Raw genomic sequence first — 18,904 nt, 5'->3', positions numbered from 1 at the left:
TCTTCAACTAGATCAGGTTGCTCAGAACCACATCTAAGCTTGGCCTTGAACGTTGCCAGGGGTAGGGTACATGCCACCTCTCTGGACAACCTGTGCCAGTGTTTCACCATTGTCACTGTAGGAAGTTTCTTCCTTATATCTAATCTAAGTCTACCCTTTTTTAGTTTAAAACCATTACCCCATTTCTGTTGCAACAGGCCTTCCTAAAAAAGGGTTCGGCCTTTTTAGGTGCACCCTCAGGAAAAGAAATCACTCACACCTCCTCAGGCTAAGCATGAGATGAAGAAAAAGGACCTTTACCAGTAGCTGTGATCACATTAGGGACAAGTCAAATGGGTACTGTAATTTGACCAAGAAAAATAGTAGGGTAGAGAGTACCCCAAGATGTCTGTGCAGTTATGAAAAATTATTCTTTGTTGTCTTTTGCTTTCTGACGCCCACCAAATTCTTGTATTAAGCTGAAGGCCAGGACTGTCAGGAAGCATCAGACTAGTACAGTGCAGTTTTTTGTGTATGCCTGCCAATGACCATATATTTAGCTCTTATGGTCATTTACTGCCCAGATCATTGAATTACTTGGATTTAACCATAAAAGAGCTGCACTTCTGTAACCAGTCTCATGGACATATATTTGATGTAGGAAATGAGACCATGATTTTGTTTAATCTTCTGTTACTTCTCATTATCTTGAGGATGCTGCTGCACTGCACTTTGAGCAGACAGATCTCAGAACTGCCACTTGCCAGCAAGTGGCAGCTTTATGCAGGTATTTATGGAGGAGGTATCTGCAGTCTTTATGTAGGTATGGGCAGGGGGAGGGTCATTTGCAAGGCTTTCTGGAGTTCAGAATCAGCTGAACCACTCCTCTCTTAGTTTTAGCCCAAATCAGTTCTCTATTTAGATTATCTACTCCCTTTTACTCTGTATGCTAGAAGGGAAGAGGATTTGGGTGAAAGAATAGAAAAGGTCTCATTTCCCTTGGCAGTAGTGCTGGTTTGTCATCTGAAAATATGCAGGAATTGCAGCTTCTGTCACATTATATTTTTCAGAAGTTAAGAGCATGTGCACAAGCAGTTCCCAAAGCTTTGGACCGTAGTTTGTTAAACTATGTAAATTATACATATATTTGAAACAGGAGACCCTGGGCACACAGAAGGCTTTTGACTTTCATCCTAAATCATAATCTAAGATGGAGAGTAAATGTTCAGATTTTTTGTTCTTGGCATTTAGCTACAAAGAGAATATTATCTATTTGGGGGAGAAAAAAAGAGGAAGATCCCCTGTGATTGTGGTTCTAATATAACTGAGAAATAACCAATATAGTCAGCTCCTAGTGCCTGCAATAATAAGTAGAAATCCTGTTCCACTGACAAGTTATGATTACTTTAATTCCATTTGAATATGCCTTTAAAAAGGAGACATAAAGGCTGAAGAATGCTGAGCTTAAATACCTGGTCATGTTCTTTTTACTCCTTAGGACTATGTGCTTGCTGTAGATGCGTATCACACTGTCATCAAATATTACCCACAGCAAGAGCCTCAGCTGTTAAGTGGAATTGGAAGGATTTTCCTTCAGGTATGCATTTTATTCTAAATCTCCTGGGTAGTATTGCTGTTGACAGCTATGTAGTGAATACATGTTGCGTTTAAAACTCGAACTGTTTTATAGGGTATGTATCAAATTGTAGAGGCAGTGGTCAAAACAAATACTTCTACCATGTGATACTAGGTAAAGTTAGGAAATATAAAACACCTACAATATTGGAAGTACATTATCGGACAAAGAATATGCTGTAGAAAATAATGCTAATACTTTAATCAAAGGACAACATTCTGCTTTCCCCGAAACTAATGGTAAAGCTCCCATTGACTTCAGTGAGCTAGAAATTCACTAAAAATCTCTTTTCTCACTGCCTCAAGCTGCATGCACCTCTCAGTCACACTGTATAGCTGCTATCATCATCTAGGAAAAATTGAAGAGTTTCCCTCTTTTGTTCAGGTTATATCCCTGAGGAGACAGTGGAGGGCATATTAAAAGCAAAAACAGGACTGTACAAGTATAATAAATACCCATGTAGCTATGTACTTACAATAATAAATGAAAAAGATGTAAGTACAGCAGTGCTTTATCAGAATATGATGCACCTAAATTATTAGTATGTGTTTTATTATCTGATTTTAATTTGTAGTATTTCATGAGTTCTCAGTTCTTTCATATTTCTTACACTGGTATTTCAAACTTTGCCTTTTTTATCTACTTCCCTTTACTTATAAATCTGAGTTTACAAACAATTATATTTGTGGCATTTGTGTTATAAAATTATATTGAAATAGAATAATTTACTCTTGATAGATAATCTTATCATTAATACTGCTTGCTGGAAATCATAGAATGTCATTAAAACTCAGTTATGGATTTTCAATTCTCAGCAGGAACATGTCTTCACAGTGTGGTAGACATGTTTGTCATTAAAAGCCTCTGGCTGGAAGTGGATCTCCATCACTATAGAGCAATTTTGTGATACTGGCTGTGTGTATTAATTATTACCTAAATAGGCAACCTAGTAATTATGCTTATTAAAGAATGGTACTGTAAATATGCATAATACTATTGAAAATTACAAGTTATTAATAGCTTTTGTCTTACTGGGAAACGGCTGGGTATGTTACTGGTACTGCATTGCTGAGGGGAGCGTCTGCCCTACTATCACTCCAGTCTGTTAATAACTCTGATGTAGGATAAAGTTCATTCTCTGGAGGAAAGCATCTCCTAACTATGTCTGTCCAGTTTCAAAATCAGCATTTTCAGACTCTGTACAGTCATTTGGAGTTGCTGACATCCACAGTGTTGGCTGTGACAAACTTACTGATTTTACTGTCAGAATTGGACTTAGCAAGAAAGTATGAGGAGCCCTTGAGATATTCATCTGACCCTAGCTAGTAGCTAATAAAAAGCATCACTTTTAAATTCAAATGTTTCCTTTCTTCTGGCACCTTAAGGAGATAAATCTTTATTGTTTCACTCGTTGGTTTTCTTTTTGTGACAAAATCTTCAGCTCTGCCTGGAGGGTACTGTTGCAGCAGGTGCAAGATTTTGACGTATAAAAGAAATAAGCTGTGTGCAGGTAAACAAAACCAGGAAGTTCAAATGAAAGAAAGATCAATGTGTTGCAGGCCTGGGCACCATCATTTTTATAAGATCACTGTGAGATATGTGTGCATTGTTGGTGAGGCACTCTGTGGAAAAGAAGAAGTCTTGCAGGTAAAATGGGAAAGCAGTTTTCTGGTATTCAAATGTCCCAGTTTCTCAAAACCAGGTAGTGATTCTCGAATAACCTCAGACTGTTCTGTTAACTTTAAACATTATCCAAGAGGTGAATAAGAGACACAGGTTTTAGCTGCTTATCAGTCACAGATACTGTTTGGCAATAGACATCACGCATGAAACAAAGCAATAATGAAGAAATGTAAGTCAGAAGTTTAATAGAAATAAAAAGGTATTTTTTTTTCCAACATACAAAATCTTACTTTGTGCGGTTTATTTTTTCTTAATTACATTAAGCATACTAGGTTAAGCCACCTTGTCTTCTTTATCTTTACATATAATGAGACATAAAGAGGCCTGGATCTGATGCATGGTCTTTAGCTGATGCCTTAATGTACATAGGAAATGAGTATGAGAGAAGTGGAGAATGCAGGAAAATACAGAGGCTATTGCAGAGAAATTCTCAAAAGCACTGTAATTCTGTCAGCAATCACCTGACCTATAAAACAGAAATTCACATGAAATAAGGAAACAGTGAACACATTTTAGTCTCTAGGATTATGCTGTGTGCTACTAATAGAGTCTGCTTGCTGGCTGACCTATCCAAAATTGCCATTTAAATAACAACATTAAAGAATTATAAAGTGAAAAGCTGCCTGACCTTAGCCTCTGCAACAGACTGCTCCAAAACAAAGTTAAAAGCAATAGATAAATCTGAGCAGTACTTAAGAAGAATCATCTCTAGACAAACAGCAAACTGAAGTGCATACTATTCTGGAGATTCCATGTTGGAAGCTATGATTATTTGAGGTTCACAGAGGAATTTTCCTTTTTATTCGAAGTGATAACTATTATTAGGTACTGAAGTCAAGTTTGCTGAACTAAGTTAAATAAAATTTAGTGATGAAGACCACTTTAAACTTTAACATGTTAATGACTAATTAAGAGTAATTATTTCTTCTAAATGTTCTGTGTGTCGTGTTCCCCCCCCCCAAAAAAAAAAAGTAAACTGTTTCCCCTCAGTGGGATAACTAAGAATTGAAAGTTTGGCATGTTTGCTGAGAAGATACAAGATATTGCTGTGAAATTAGAACCCTTCATGATCACATATAAGTTGTGACTAGTCTCAAAGCATATTAGGTTTGGAGTCATCAATCTCCCAGTGGAGCAAACTGGTAGCTTGCTTTAGAAATTGATTAATCTCATGGTTAGGGGCTTCCTTATAATTTCCAGGCTAAAAATATTCAAGGACAGATTCATTTACGCTTGTGACAGCATTATCCTTTAGTTAAATGTAGTTTATTTTCTTGGTGGCTTGCACCTTTACTGGTATTTATATAGAGAAACTGTGTTCTTTGTCATTACAATGGAATGTATAAGCTTTTAGAATGAATGATATTTGGTTTCTTTGAGCCATTTATGTAACATCTGGGAGAAATGCATCTCTTTCATTAGGCTGATCATTAATGAGTATTCCATAAATGCTTTGGTAGATGGACAGTTGCATAGAATCATAGAATAGTTAGGGGTGGAAAGGACCTTAAGATCATCTAGTTCCAACCTCCCTGCCATGGGCAGGGACACCTCACACTAAACCATATCACCCAAGGCTTCATTCAGCCTGGTCTTGATGGAGCATTCACAACCTCCCTGGGCAACCCATTCCAGTGTCTCACCACCCTTACAGTAAAGAACTTCCTCCTTATATCCAATCTAAACTTCCCCTGTTTGAGTTTGAACCCATTACCCCTTGTTCTATCACTACAGTCCTAATGAAGTCCCTCACCAGCATGCTTATAGCCCCCCTTCAAATACTGGAAGGCTACTATGAGGTCTCCACTTAGCCTTCTCTTCTCCAGGTTGAACAGCCCCAACCTTCTCATCCTCTCTTCCTATGGGAGGTGCTTCAGTCCCCTGATCATCCTCATGGCCCTCCTCTGGACTTGTTCCAACAGTTCCATGTCCTTTTTATGTTGAGGACACCAGAACTGCACACATTATTCCAAGTGAGGTCTCAGGAGAGCAGAGTATAGAGGGGCAGGATCACCTCCTTCAACCTGCTGGTCACGCTTCTTTTGATGCAGCCCAGGATATGGTTGGCTTTCTAGGCTGCAAGCATACACTGAAGCTGGCTCATGTTCATTTTCTCATCAACCAACACCCCCAAGGCCTTCTCCACAGGGCTGCTCTGAATCTCTTCTCTGCCCAACCTGTAGCTGTGCCTGGGATTGCTCTGACCCAGGTGTAGGACCTTGCACTTGGCATGGTAAAACTTCATGAGGTTGGCATCAGCCCACCTCACAAGTGTGTCAAGGTCCCTCTGGATGGCATTCCTTCCCTCTAGCGTATCAACAGAACCACACAGCTTGGTGTCATCAGCAAACTTGCTGAGGGTGCACTCAATCCCACTGTCCATGTCACCAACAAAGATGTTGATCAAGAGCAGTCCCAACACCGATCCCTGAGGGACACCACTTTGCACAAGTCCAGGTAGATGACATCAGCTGCTCCACCCTTGTCCATAATTTCTGTAGCTCTGTCATAGAAGGCCACCAAATTGGTCAGGCAGGATTTTCCCCTAGTGAAGCCATGCTGGCTGTCACCAAGCACCTTGTTGTTTTTCATGTGCCTTAGCATGCCTTCCAAGAGAATCTGCTCCAAGATTTTGCCAGGCACAGAGGTGAGACTGACTGGTCTGTAATCCCCCAGGTCATCCATTTTCCCCTTCTTGAAAATGGGGGTTATATTTCCCTTTTTCCAGTCATTGGGAACTTCACCTGACTGCCATGATTTTTCCAATATGATGGTCAGTGGCTTAGCAACTTCATTTGCCAGCTCCTTCAGGACCCACAGATGGATTTCATCAGGTCCCATGGACTTGTGCATGTTCAAGCTCTTAGGATGGTCTCAAACCAGATCCTCTCCTACAGTGGGCCTAGGGTCTTCATTCTCACAGTCCCTGCGTCTGCCTTCCAAAACTTGGGTGGTGTGGTCTGAGCCTTTGCCAGTGAAGACTGAGGTAAAGAAGTCAGTACCCAAAGTATCCAGGGTAGCCAGTTCTCCTGATAGCTTCTGGAGGGGGCCCACGTTGTCCCTAGTCCGTCCTTTATTTGCAATGTACCTATAGAATCCCTTCCTGTTATCTTTAACATCCCTAGCCAAGTTTAGCTCTAACTGGGTCTTAGCTTTCCTAACCTGGTCTCTAGCTTCCCAGACAACATCCCTGTATTCTTCCCAGGCCACCTGTCCTTGCTTCCACCTTTTATGAGCCACTTTTTTCCTTCAAATTTTCCTCAGCAGCTCCTTATCCATCCAAGGGGGTCTCCTGGCCCTCCTGCTGCACTTCCTTCTAGTTGGGATGCAGCACTCCTGAGCTTGTAGCAGGTGATCCTTGAATATTAACCAGGAGTCTTGGGCCCCCCTGCCCTCTAGGGCTATATCCCATGGAACCTTGCTAAGCAGGTTCCTGAAGAGGCCAAAGTCTGCTCTCTTGAAATCCATGGCAGTGAGCTTACTGCACGCTCTTCTCACTGTCCTGAGGATCTTGAGTTCTACCATCTCATGACCACTGCATCCAAGACTTCCCTGAAGCATCACATTTCCAATCAGTCCTTCCATGTTGGTGAGCATGAGGTCAAGTATGGCACCTCTCCTCGTCAGTTCCTTTATTGCTTGCAGAAGGAAGTTGTCTTCCACACAATCAAGGAACCTCCTGGATTGCTTGGTCTGGGTTGTACCATCCCTCCAACAGATATCAGGGTGGTTGAAGTCCCCCATGAGAACAAGGGCCTGCAAGCATTTTGAGTGCAATCACTGCTATGATATATAATCAAATTGGGAAGAAATCTAGGTGAAGTCTTAAGATGGTTGTTTGCTGTATCTGAAAAGTGTACTTGGAAAGTCATTTACTGGTAGACTAGAAGGACTTGCTACATGATCTTTTCCACAAGGTTGTCTTAGGAGTTGCAGTGTTTGTATTTTTGGTCAGGTGCTCATGTGATGAAATTAGAAGCATGCTTGTAAAATGTACAAGTGGTGCAGACACTATGAAGGGCAGGATCAGAATGCAAATTAATCTTGACAAGTTGAGAAACTGAAATGTTAAATTGGCTGTGATTCAAATAGCAAAGGCAAAATACGACCAAAGACTGGAAGCAATACACAAATACAAAATAGGAAACAACAAGAAGGCACTGTTCTGTGGAAAGTAATCAGCCTAGGGGTAAGCAAACTACACATGAGTAAACAAACCAGACTCCAAAATACTGTGGCGTAAAAGCAAACTTCATATTCAGATGTGAAACGTGAAGTAATTCTTCCATTTTCACTGGTGGCGAGAGATCAGTTGGAGTGTCATGACCTCCGCTGGCATTTGATGACCAACATGGGCATTTGGAAGGATGTTAAGTAACAGGAAAGAGTTCAGAGAACAGCAAGAATGATGAGGGAATCCAGCAAGCAGTAACTGTGAGAAACTGAAAATTGATTCTCATTCTAGAATTAAAAGCATAGGAGAAAGTGCAATAGAAATTTTCACGTATGTAAGAGACTGTTAAAAAAAGAGGACTTGGACTGTTATCCCTGAACTACTATGGACAGGACAAAAAGTTGAGGTAAAAAATGAAACAAGATAGACTTAGGGCGTATTTTTCCAATACTGAGGTAATTTAAGAACTCTGGAATAAGTTTCCTAGGGAGGCTGGAATTCACCGTCTTAGAGCCTTAAGGACACTTTAACACATTTGTCACAAACGTTTTTGGTAATGCCCTGTTCTTAAATAGGTGTTCACTGAAGAATCCCTTGAATCTCCCCACTGAGGTCTGCCTGGTTTCCATGGCTTTATGCTCCTGAGCTAGATTAGTTTTACTTCTTTGATAGGTTTATTTTACCCAGTAGTAAGTTTCTTCTCTTTCCATCTCTCCAGCCTGCAATTAGGCACTGCATTGTAGAACCACACCAAAAGTAGGAGTATATCCTTGTATGAAACACACATTGCTAATTTACTTACCAAAGGGCCTTCTTCACATGTTTGTGCTAAGGGCTTTTTCATCTCCAGTAGCAATGTATGTGACATACCCTTAGGTGAAATATCCCTTGCTTTCTCAGAACCCTCTTTCCTGTTCCCCATAAAATCTATTCCTCTTTATGCCAATTTTCAGATCCCTCATTCCTTTAGCCTGCATAATCCACACTCCAGTATGCAAATGGGCTGTCTTCCCAGTACCCCCAATGGCCCATTGCATTGGGGTTGTTTTGCAACATGTTTTAGTGTGATGCTCTGAGGTCATCCTGTGGTCCCTGGCTATGACCCATAAGCTGTGAGTTAACTGAGTATGGGTCCTACACCACCTACCAGGCTACTGTATTCCATTTCTCTTGCCTTATTGACAGCTTCTACCTGTGGGCAGGGTCTGTCTTCATTTCCTGCAGAAAAACACCCATTCTCCCTGGAAGTAATTCTGACCTTTTCTCATTTTCAGCTAATTTTAGGAACTCTGGAGTCAATTACAGCAAAAGAGCTAAATGAGGAGGTAGGGCACCCCTGCCATATGGACCATGAAGGCTCCACAACCACAGCTAAGAAACACTGCCTTAGATAAAACTTCCAGTACTCTTTTTCCATTACCTTAAAGTGGTTCTTCAAATACCTTGTTTGGTAACAGATGTTACCCAATCAGCTTGGTGCCAGGCAACTATATAATGGACTTTGACATGTTTTCTCATTCTTATGTTTTGTAAAAGATATAATCAGGATGGATCTCTTTTCTTATTGTGGTAACTTTCCTGTGATTTTACTGTCTAGATCGGAGACATAAAAACTGCAGAAAAGTATTTTCAAGACGTTGAGAAAGTGACTCACAAATTGGACGGACTACAGAGCCAAATTATGGTTTTAATGAACAGGTAGATAATAGCTAAATGAAAATTTAAAATACAGTGTTGCAAAGTATGCATTGTGAACATAAACTACCCTTGAGACAGTCCTGTTCCTTTTCTCTCTTTTATGTAACTACATCTGTCATAAGTGAGACTGAATGGTGTTTAGACCCAAGAGATCTGTATCACTTGGTACAGACATACTATCCTGGATTGAAATTGTGATCCTTCAGTTGATTTTACAAAGCTTTTTCTCATTCTTCCAGGCATTGCAATTTTCACTCTGCTTTTTCAATATACATTTGCATAAATAACTTTTAGGAGAGGAGAAGCTATTTTGAGCCTTTATCAGATCTGCTGGTAAAGTTACTGCCTGGTAGTTTCAAATACTGGAATACACTGTAGTAAAACAAGCTGCATGATGGGGGACCCAGTTTGTAATGCTTAGCACATTGGCTTAATATATTTGGAAAATACTGTTCAAAAGTGCTCTGAAAATTACATAGCATGGCTAATTTCATGAAGAAAAATAATTCCAGGAAGAGAGAATCTGCATTTAAATTAATAAAAACATGGTGAAAACAGTTGCTTTGGTAGGCAGAATATATAATAGCCAAATGATTCAAGTTGTCGTTCCATTTGTCTGTAGATCAGTGTCTCCTTGCTGGTTGTAATTATAGCATGAAGAGCAAATGTCAGAAACTCTCACATCTGTAAGAAGGAAAATAAAAAATGGTGTCCATTCTTTTTAAAATAGATTTATCACCTTGGGTGTCTGAGGAGGACTCATTTGTATGTCACTTACTTTCCAGAGCCTTTCTCCACCTTGGTCAGAATAATTTCGCAGAAGCTCATCGATTTTTCACAGAAATTTTAAGGATCGACTCATCAAATGCTGTGGTAAATCTCCAAATTGCTACATTTATAATGAACACCTCAATTATTCTCGTAATGCTTTATGTGTGGATTTAATTGGAACCCAGAGTATGCTCAGAGCTTTATAGAAAAATTGGATATGGCATGTGTGCTGAAGGGTTTTTAGTATACATAAGATACAAAGGGGACAGGAAATGAAGAACCAGTCTATATGAAGGGCATGAATACTTAGACATGCATGTAAAGATCACAAGGCATTAGATATAGTGGGATCTTAGCAAAAGCACTTATTTTTGCATTCACTGTTTTTAGCATAGACATGCATGTCAGGAAAAGAAATGGCAGCTGGCAACGTATATCCGATTAACTTGATTTCACACAACATTGAAGAGATAGTTTTAAAGATGGCATTTTTAACACATTGTGTATCAGAGCCTTGGGTTCCCATCACAAGAGGAGATCAAAGAAGAGCTCTTTATTTACTTCTGGGTTTTCTGCATTTGGCAGCTTTCAGTGCATGGTCATGGAATAGCGTTCCTAAGCAGTGAGACAGTTTACCCCCAGTAGCCTGATCCAAGGCCGTTTAAAGACTGAGGGGACTGAGTTGAGGCATCACATGAATTGCATCATTTTGCAGGCTGTAAAACAGTACCTGTTGTAACTCGCACAAGTAAGGTTTCCTAAAGGAAGAGAAAAGGTGGGGTTCTTTAAAGTCTGTGTTCTCAGCTTTCAGAAAGTGTCAATGTTTCTGCTGCTAAAGACCTTCTATGACTGTATTGTTGCACTCTTGTGGTAACTCATAAAGCCTATTTTGTGTGGAAGGGAAAATGGAGCCTGACTTGGTCATTTATGATGTATTTAGACTGCCCTATCTGCTGAATTTACTAGAAGTCGGTTGTAGATGCCTTTGTGATAGGATAATTCCTTCCTATGTGTAAGCCAGAGAGAGCAAAAAAAAAACACTTGTGAAGATATAGTGTAGTCATTAAAAAAAAAATATGAAAATTGACAGTGTGCAGAGGCTCCTGCAGTGCCTGAAATCCATTTCAGTTGACTTTCAGAATTAACTGACTAATGTCCTGTCCTATTTGTATTGCATTTTAGACTCTCTTTTCTAGAGTTTGAACTCTCAAAATTCAGCAAGTCCTTCTGGCACAGGATAAATCTTGAGAACAAGCAGAAGAGAAGGATTGGATTGTATGATTGAGAATGTATTTTAGTTACTTATGCACATGCACACACAAAACAGTAATTCTTAGCACATAGCAAATCTGTTCTAACTCCAGACACTAGACTTCTTTTTTTCCTGCTCTCTCATCACTTGTAAATACATGCATATACACACACACTTACTTATTTGTTTACAATGTATTTTTTTTTCTCTAGGCTAATAACAATGCTGCTGTTTGTCTTCTTTATCTGGGAAGACTAAAGGATTCTCTCCGGCAGTTGGAAGGAATGGTTCAGCAGGACCCTAAACACTACCTACATGAGAGTGTTCTCTTCAACCTGACAACAATGTATGAACTGGAGTCATCCCGCAGTATGCAGAAGAAGCAGGCACTTTTAGAGGCTGTAGCTATCAAAGAGGGCGATAGCTTTAATACTCAGTGTCTCAAGTTAGGGTAGATCATTTCCAACTAATTTTTTCCAGCAAGGCTGATTTTTTAAATTGTATATACTCTTACTAATGTGTAAATGTGAAATAAAATCTATTCAATTATGAGTGTTCAATGGCATTACTACTGAGTTTGCTGTCTCTGACAGTCGCATAATTATGAAGACTGTGTTGACCCAGAGCCAGCTTCATCCCTACAAGTCTTGTGTACAAGATTCTTTTTATATGAAAAAATGAATTTGACCTTATGTTGTCCTGATGGTTGTTACAGTTTTTCAGTAATCAGCAAATCACATGAGCTAATTTCATTAGCTAAGAGTTATTGACAGAGTACCAGTATGTGTATTGTAGAAATTAAATTCTGACTGCACTTCTTTTCACTTGCTCCTACTGCATGTGTCTCATTTAGCCCCATCAGACTGTTGAGTATTGCACCTTTCTATGTTCACTGCTCTTAGCAGAGGTTGCTTGGTAGTCATCATGCCACATCCAGATGGCATGTGAGGGAGTCACACAGTCCCCCACAGTATGAATTTCCCACGTTATGAGGGACTATCATTTGAATGACACTAAGTGGGCCCCCTGTACTTCCTTGGTGTTGTGATCTTTCAGATTAAAGCATTCTGGAAAGCTGTGAGTGGGAGTGGAGGATTTCTCTATTCCCAAACTAGTGCTTGCTTCAATACGTATTTCCTCTCTCCCACTCTCTGTCCCACATCTCTTGACTGTCACTAGCAAGTGCCACAAGGTTGTACTAAGGACCCCATAACTTGTGCATGTGTACTTCAGCTCTTACTGTACTGTCTTCCTCATGCCTACCCTGAAGGCTGTGGATTCCTCTCTGTGCAGACAGTCATAGCTGCTGCACTCTGGCATCCTTCTCGCAAAGGAGCGCTGCCGTTTAGGCAGAGCACGTACGCAGCCCATTTCAGCTCAGTTCCCCTCCTCTTACCAAATGAAAACATGGTGCAGAAAGCATTTCCCAGGGAAGAGAATAGGGAGACTGAGGCAGAGGTATCTAAGGGTTAGGCCACACAAAGCCGAAGCAAATGGGATGATGCAGAGCAGGACAGAAGGAAGTTACCGCTGATGGGACAATACCAGCATACAGTGATTGTGTCATCCCTTGGAACACACATTTTTGGAAGCACAGTACCGCTGTAGTATCACATCCCTGCCCACATTTCTCCCTTCAGCTATATTGTAGATTCAATCCATATACTTCTGTTCCTTGTACGTGAACATACACATCTCTTCATTGTGGGGTTTTATTGTTTTGAGACAAATGTAATGTTTAACAACTGGAGTAGCTTCTTGTCATAAACCACCGCCATGGGACAATTCTCTTAATTCAGTTTTTATACCCCATCCATCAGTTAATTCTCACTGTCTTTAAATACCCCCATCTGTATTTTTAAGTAACTAAGAACTTCTTTTAATGTTTGTCCAACTGGAGATAGCATACAGGGGCCAAACAGCTGTCTTCAAATACCAGGTCATTTGAAAACTGCTGCAAACTGGACATGTGAAAAAATCAGAATGCCTCAAGAACACGGGTAACCTCAAAAAACATAAACCTACAGCTTATACACACACAGAATTTGTCCCATTTTTACAGGATATATATGGTTTACAGGTCATGCTTGTACACGGAAACAATGGCTGGTTATGTACCAGTCAACTGAAAAAAGTTAAACCAGTTGGTACTCCTGTTACTGGCTTGGCCACAACTAGATCTGAATTAAACTTGTGCAGCACTTGGGTAGACTTGTCCTAAGGTACCACTACTGAACTCAAAAATATGAATTCTGCACCACCTACTTCAGCTGGGTTTAGACACCATTTATATATCTTCAGTGAATACTAAAATACAGTGAAATAAAAGTAGTTACTTCTGCATTGCTCTTTATGAGGTTTACATTTGTTTTAAATACTGCTATGACAAGGGTTAACAGTAACTGGACAAACTCTTAAATTTACATTGTCATGACTGAGTTGAAATCAGGGTAGTTTTCAGTTTGCCACAACTACTAATCTGATCTGGTATGTTACCTGTTGTTCTCATTACAAGTAATCTGAAGGTAACTTCTTGGGAATGAAAAGATACAAAGAAATCCTGGTATGTAACCACCACTGTTTTCAAAGACTCTCAGAGCACTGAACAATTTACAAGGGCATGTAGTGACAGGACAAGGGACAATGGCTTTAAAACTGACAGGAGATTTAGATAAGATACTAGAAAGAAATTCTTTACTATGAAGGTGGTGAGGCACTGACACAGGTTGCCCCATGAAATTGCCCCTGGCTGCCCTATCCCTGGCAGTGTTCAAGGCCAGGTTGGACAGGTCATGGAGCAAGCTGGTGTAGCGTGAGGTGTCCCTGCCCATGGCAGGGGGTTTGGAACTAAATGATCTTTAAGGTCCATTCCAACCCAGATTCTTTGGTTACAGTTAAAATTTACAATGATATGTAAATTAGTAAAATAGAGATTCCCGTGTGCTTAGCTGAAGGTCAGGTGTTGTGTCAGATTGCTGTACTATCAGGAAGCTTGATTTGTCTTTTCCAGTTCTGAGTGGAAGTAGCACGATCCATTACCATCCAACTTCAAGATGAAGCCACTTGCTGCTTTATAATCAAGGAGTAAAATGCTTCCTTTTTGAATTCACTAGTACCTTATACTCACTGCATGTGTAAATGACAGCCTGTGTTCTGAGCAGCAGAGAATAAAAATTTATGATCCCAGTCAGTCAAATAACCATTAAAAAAGAAACACTGAAAACATAATCCCCTGTTCTCCAAGTTTCTCTGAATTCTAATTCATACGTATTACTGCTTAGGTCTCACTTCGGTATATTTGCTATGCTCTTGTTAGTAGAAGCTTTTACTTGGATAAAAATGCCCTCAGAGGAGACGGACTGGGTGACCTGTAAGCTCAGTGAGCCATTAAACAAGTGACATCCTGGTAGACTTGCAGAATAATTAAAATTTAAATGCAAAGGCATATTATCACTGCTGGATGTATGCAAATTGTTAACTGTTTATAAAACACAAGAAAGACGTGTCAGTGTCACTTTATGGTTTGTATTTAATATACGTACAAGTAAGCGTTTGACTTCCCTATATTCAGCCAGTTGCACATCTGAATGCTGTATATGGTGTTAAACCATTAAAGCTAAGGACAAAATTTGTCCTCAAAACATTAATTACACCAGGCAATCCTGTTAAATTCAATGAATTCAGCTGAATTTAATGAGGGTTCCTGGTGTAAATGAGGGCAGAGCTCAGTTCTGAAACACAGCATGCTTGTGTCATCTGGCTAAGTGAGAAAAGCTGTGGAAGTATAGCCTGAATGAGCTGATTGTTGTATTCAAGTCTTAAAGCTTAATGTGCCTTAACAGAAGTTTTGCATTTAAATTTCCTCTTCTATTAAAAGAGGAGCAAAGAAGCTGTACTTCAGACATTCAGATAATTACATTATGCACAGAGACCCTGATCCTCAAAAGGACTTCAGCAGCTATCTGCCATTTCTAGTACCCAACTGCTGTTCAGGTGATAATGGCATCCCCTCACCAGCTGGTCATTTACATTTTCCCAATGCCTCAGGTTCTGGACTGGACCCGTTAAATATTCCCCAGAAGGCATGTGCAGACGTGCCTGAGACTCCACACTGGACCTCAGCTAGTGTCCTGGAAATGATCCCTCCTCCTCCTGCGCTGTCCTTCTTGTCAGCAAGAGCTGGGTGAGCTCACTGACCCAGTGCAGAAACTCACCATGCCAGCAGACACTCTCTGCATATTCATCTTCATCTTGAGGATGAAGTCTTCAACCCAAGGATGTGCTGGGAATTACCCCCTGCCTGGGTAGGCTGCCGGGTTTGCTGCACTGCAGTGATCTGGGAGGTGGCAGACAGGCAATCCTTCTCCAAAGCCTTTGCTGCAGGTGTTTTGCAAATCAAATTGGAGAGGGGAATAAGGGGTGCAGTCTGCCTCCATAGCGAAGTTACATTGTCTTACTTGTGTGTCAGGTGATGCATTTAATCCACCACATGCATTGCAGCCATCCAGATGGAGATTGCAAGATGTGTGGTACTCCTGTCTCCTGTTGTATTTCGCTGGTGAGAAACATACATCCCCTCTCTGCTTAAACTTGTAATCAAGAAATGTGTGTAAACAGGCCCAAAGCATCAAATACAGGTTTAAATGTATTCCACATAAGTAGAACAACACTGCCAGAGTCAGTCTCTCTGAGGCAGCTAGATTGCTGCTGTCCTGGGCAGAGGCCAGGGAAACTAGAGATGTTACAACAACGTCGGTTTTATCCATGAGCCCATACCTGTAATATAAGTTGTAAGGAGCCTGGCCATCCACCCCCACCCCACCCTGCTTTCTACCCACTTAATGAAACACTGGGGTAAAATGAGTTTTACCAATGAGGTACTTTGCAATGTAGGAACCTGCACAGAGTTTTTGGCATTTGAACAGCAGCTTGGTAGCACTGAATGCAAACAAGCTCCAACACTAACTTTGAGGCAACAGTAGTGGAAAGTAGGAAAACTGCTTCCTTACTTAGTTCTCTCAATCAGCTTCAGAATTACAAGTGTAGAGACTCTCATCTTCAAGGGGTGTGTGAGATGATCACAATCCTGGATTTAAAGAGGACAGAAAGGGTATGGGTGGGGAGGAGGACCCAGGTGCCACCTTTCCAAGCTGTTCTGGATCAACACTTGATCCTATCCTAGATTTGGACAGCCATTTGCAGATGTTTTATGTATGAGAGTTACTAAAATGAATCCATCTGAAAGGCAGCAACAATGGCTTGTAATTAACCCACAAAGAGAGAAGATTGGATGTTGCTTGTCTGAGGCAGGGAAGGAAGGAAGAAGGGAGAAGGTTCCTCTCTGGCTTTGAAGAAATGCCAAAACTGTCAGTGCTAAACTGCAGATATTGAAGTGAAAGGATGCAGAGCAGAATTACTAGAGCCGTTTAGTAAAAAATCCAGTACAAGGTGTGAGCAACTACTTCAGGTGCTGGCACACACTCCAGTGGCAGGCAGCAGAACTGCTGAGCCCCAGCATCTGCAGCCCATGCATAACCTGGCCACCACTTGGTGTCCCTTGTCACGGCATCACCCAGAACAGCTTGGCTCTTTCCATGAGTAACCATGGGTCAGCTCTAAGTTGCCTGAATCATCTGGGGAAAAAAAAGAAAAGAAGCCTGAGAGTGGACCCAAATCACATTCTCCAGGCTCAGATGCCTGTGATCACAGGGGAAACCAGAACCCAGAGCCTGGTTTGGCTGCTCAAGGCCATGTCTGCGACCAAAGGCAGTCCTGGAGTATATCTAGCCCAATTTTCTACCAGCTAGTGCCGCGCATTGACAGGCACAATAGCGATTGATCGGTACCCTGAGAAGCACCAGAGAAGCAATGGAGAAATGAAGGGGCATTTTTAAAAATTAGCACAGGAATCCCAGAGAGAACTGCAGTGGGGAAGCCAGCATTCAGACAGATCCACAGTCCTTTGACTGCTGAATCTTTCCCCAGGAATCTGGGGGTTTGGACTTCTGCTTCCCTGTCTTATCTGGGTATTTATACAGTTATTAGAAAACATGAGCTAGTGGCTCATGAAAAGTAGGTTTTTTAATTTGCAGGTATAGAAGAGCACCTTTTTGCAAACACCCAAAATGTTTTGGGAATCAAGCTGTAAAATCACAATGAATGCAGCAAATCAGATCTAATCTGGATCTTTGAGACAGAAACGTTTAAATTGTAACACTGATTCATCCCACAATGAGTTGATAACTTTATTTGGCTTCAGGAGATAGCAGACAACTGGCAGTGACATTATTTTGGGAAGAGAGGAGAGAATCTGAGAATTTCTATCATTTTCACAGAGAAGACTCCCAAACCGATGATGTAATTTTCAAGCATAGCACAGGTCAGGCCCACAGCCTCTGCCTGGCCAGATAACTAAATCCATTATTTGGCTACCAGGGATAGTCTTCAAAGCAGTGCTCAGATGTCACTTCAGTCTTTACGCATGATGGTGTCTGCCAGATGATATTAAATCATGGCCTTTGTCAGCAAACTCTGCCTTCTCATAAGCTCCTAAGTTCAAGCCAGATCCTGGGGTCAGGAACCAGGCAGGTGAGTGCCTGTTCTACCAGTGGGACCCAATGCTCTTGCCTTTGTCAAGCTCAGGTACAAGGACAGGGCAGCAGCCAGCTCCTGCAGCTGCTAGGAAGCAGCATAGCCCCTGATTGGGCAGCCTGGGGTGAGACAACCCTCACAGCAGCATTTCCCTTCACCCCTTTGTAGGCACCCCTAAGTACCTGGTGTGGATAGTGGATAGTGCCTGGTAGTTAACAATTAACTATCAGCTGTCTGTGAAATGCGTTTGCATCAATATATCCATCCAAAGACACTTGCCCCAGGACATATAACAACAGAGGGCAGCATCAGAGACCTTCCAGCTACATGTTTACCCACATAATTTATTAAAAATCCCAAAGCCCATCCACAGTTTGCCTTGAGCCCATTCACAGAAAAGCTCTCTCAACATTGTCGTGAAAAACTGGTATATATGGCATATGGGAAAAGCCTGGATTAAAGTGGAAAATAATACATAGGTACCAAAAAAGCTGTCTTCAAACCCCTCAATTCAGTACCTTTTTTCCTAGCATTTTCTTAAATCTCTAATCCTGGAAGTGTTGAAATATTCCCCTTGCCAGAGTTAATGCTGCCAACATGATATGGCTGGAACCTCTTACATAAATTTTCATACTACATCAAGGCACCAAGATTTTCCACTTGCTGCAGTAAAACACTCATGGATTTGGACCAAAAATCCATTTCACTTTGCACTTTTCAATATGTGGGGGGAAAAAAGAAAAGAAAAACCCAAACACATAAAATCACCATGAAAATAAACTGTGTTTTTCATCTGCAGGAACGGCATGTTCTCCCTCCTTTCTCTCCACTCTCTGGAGCATTTTCCATTAATATTAATGCTTTTTTTCCTGCCCAGCTGTTTCCTCTCAGTGTAATCTCCCATGTAATCTCTTCACAGGTGTGGAATCTTTATACCAGCCCCAAATTGCTTTTTTCCTGGCTGACAAAAACCCCCACCTTCAGAGAGCAAAGCTTTCACCCTTTCAAAGACACTTATAGCACTAAAGGGCATGGACTCAAAAGCATTGACAGCAAGACCCCCACAGCCCTCACCACCTCCCTGCAGCAGAATGCATTGTGCTGTGAAAATGATGAACGA

General features: G+C 41.1%; 1 protein-coding gene across 1 annotated transcript in view; it reads left to right on the top strand.

The window, feature by feature from the left end:
- Nucleotides 1-11,745, top strand: part of TRAPPC12 (trafficking protein particle complex subunit 12) — a 56,232-nt gene extending 44,487 nt beyond the window's left edge. The window contains exons 9-12 of the mRNA XM_005153224.3: nt 1,478-1,576; nt 9,070-9,170; nt 9,956-10,043; nt 11,406-11,745. Coding sequence (XP_005153281.2) covers nt 1,478-1,576; nt 9,070-9,170; nt 9,956-10,043; nt 11,406-11,648 — 531 coding nt within the window. The 3' untranslated portion in view covers nt 11,649-11,745. The remainder of the gene's footprint in view (nt 1-1,477; nt 1,577-9,069; nt 9,171-9,955; nt 10,044-11,405) is intronic.
- Nucleotides 11,746-18,904: the final 7,159 nt, after the last annotated feature.

This window comes from Melopsittacus undulatus, chromosome 3 (assembly GCF_012275295.1).
Source record: "Melopsittacus undulatus isolate bMelUnd1 chromosome 3, bMelUnd1.mat.Z, whole genome shotgun sequence".
Classification (NCBI taxonomy): domain Eukaryota; kingdom Metazoa; phylum Chordata; class Aves; order Psittaciformes; family Psittaculidae; genus Melopsittacus; species Melopsittacus undulatus.
Note: the sequence above shows the minus strand (reverse complement) of the source record. Positions and strands in the feature narration are given on the sequence as shown.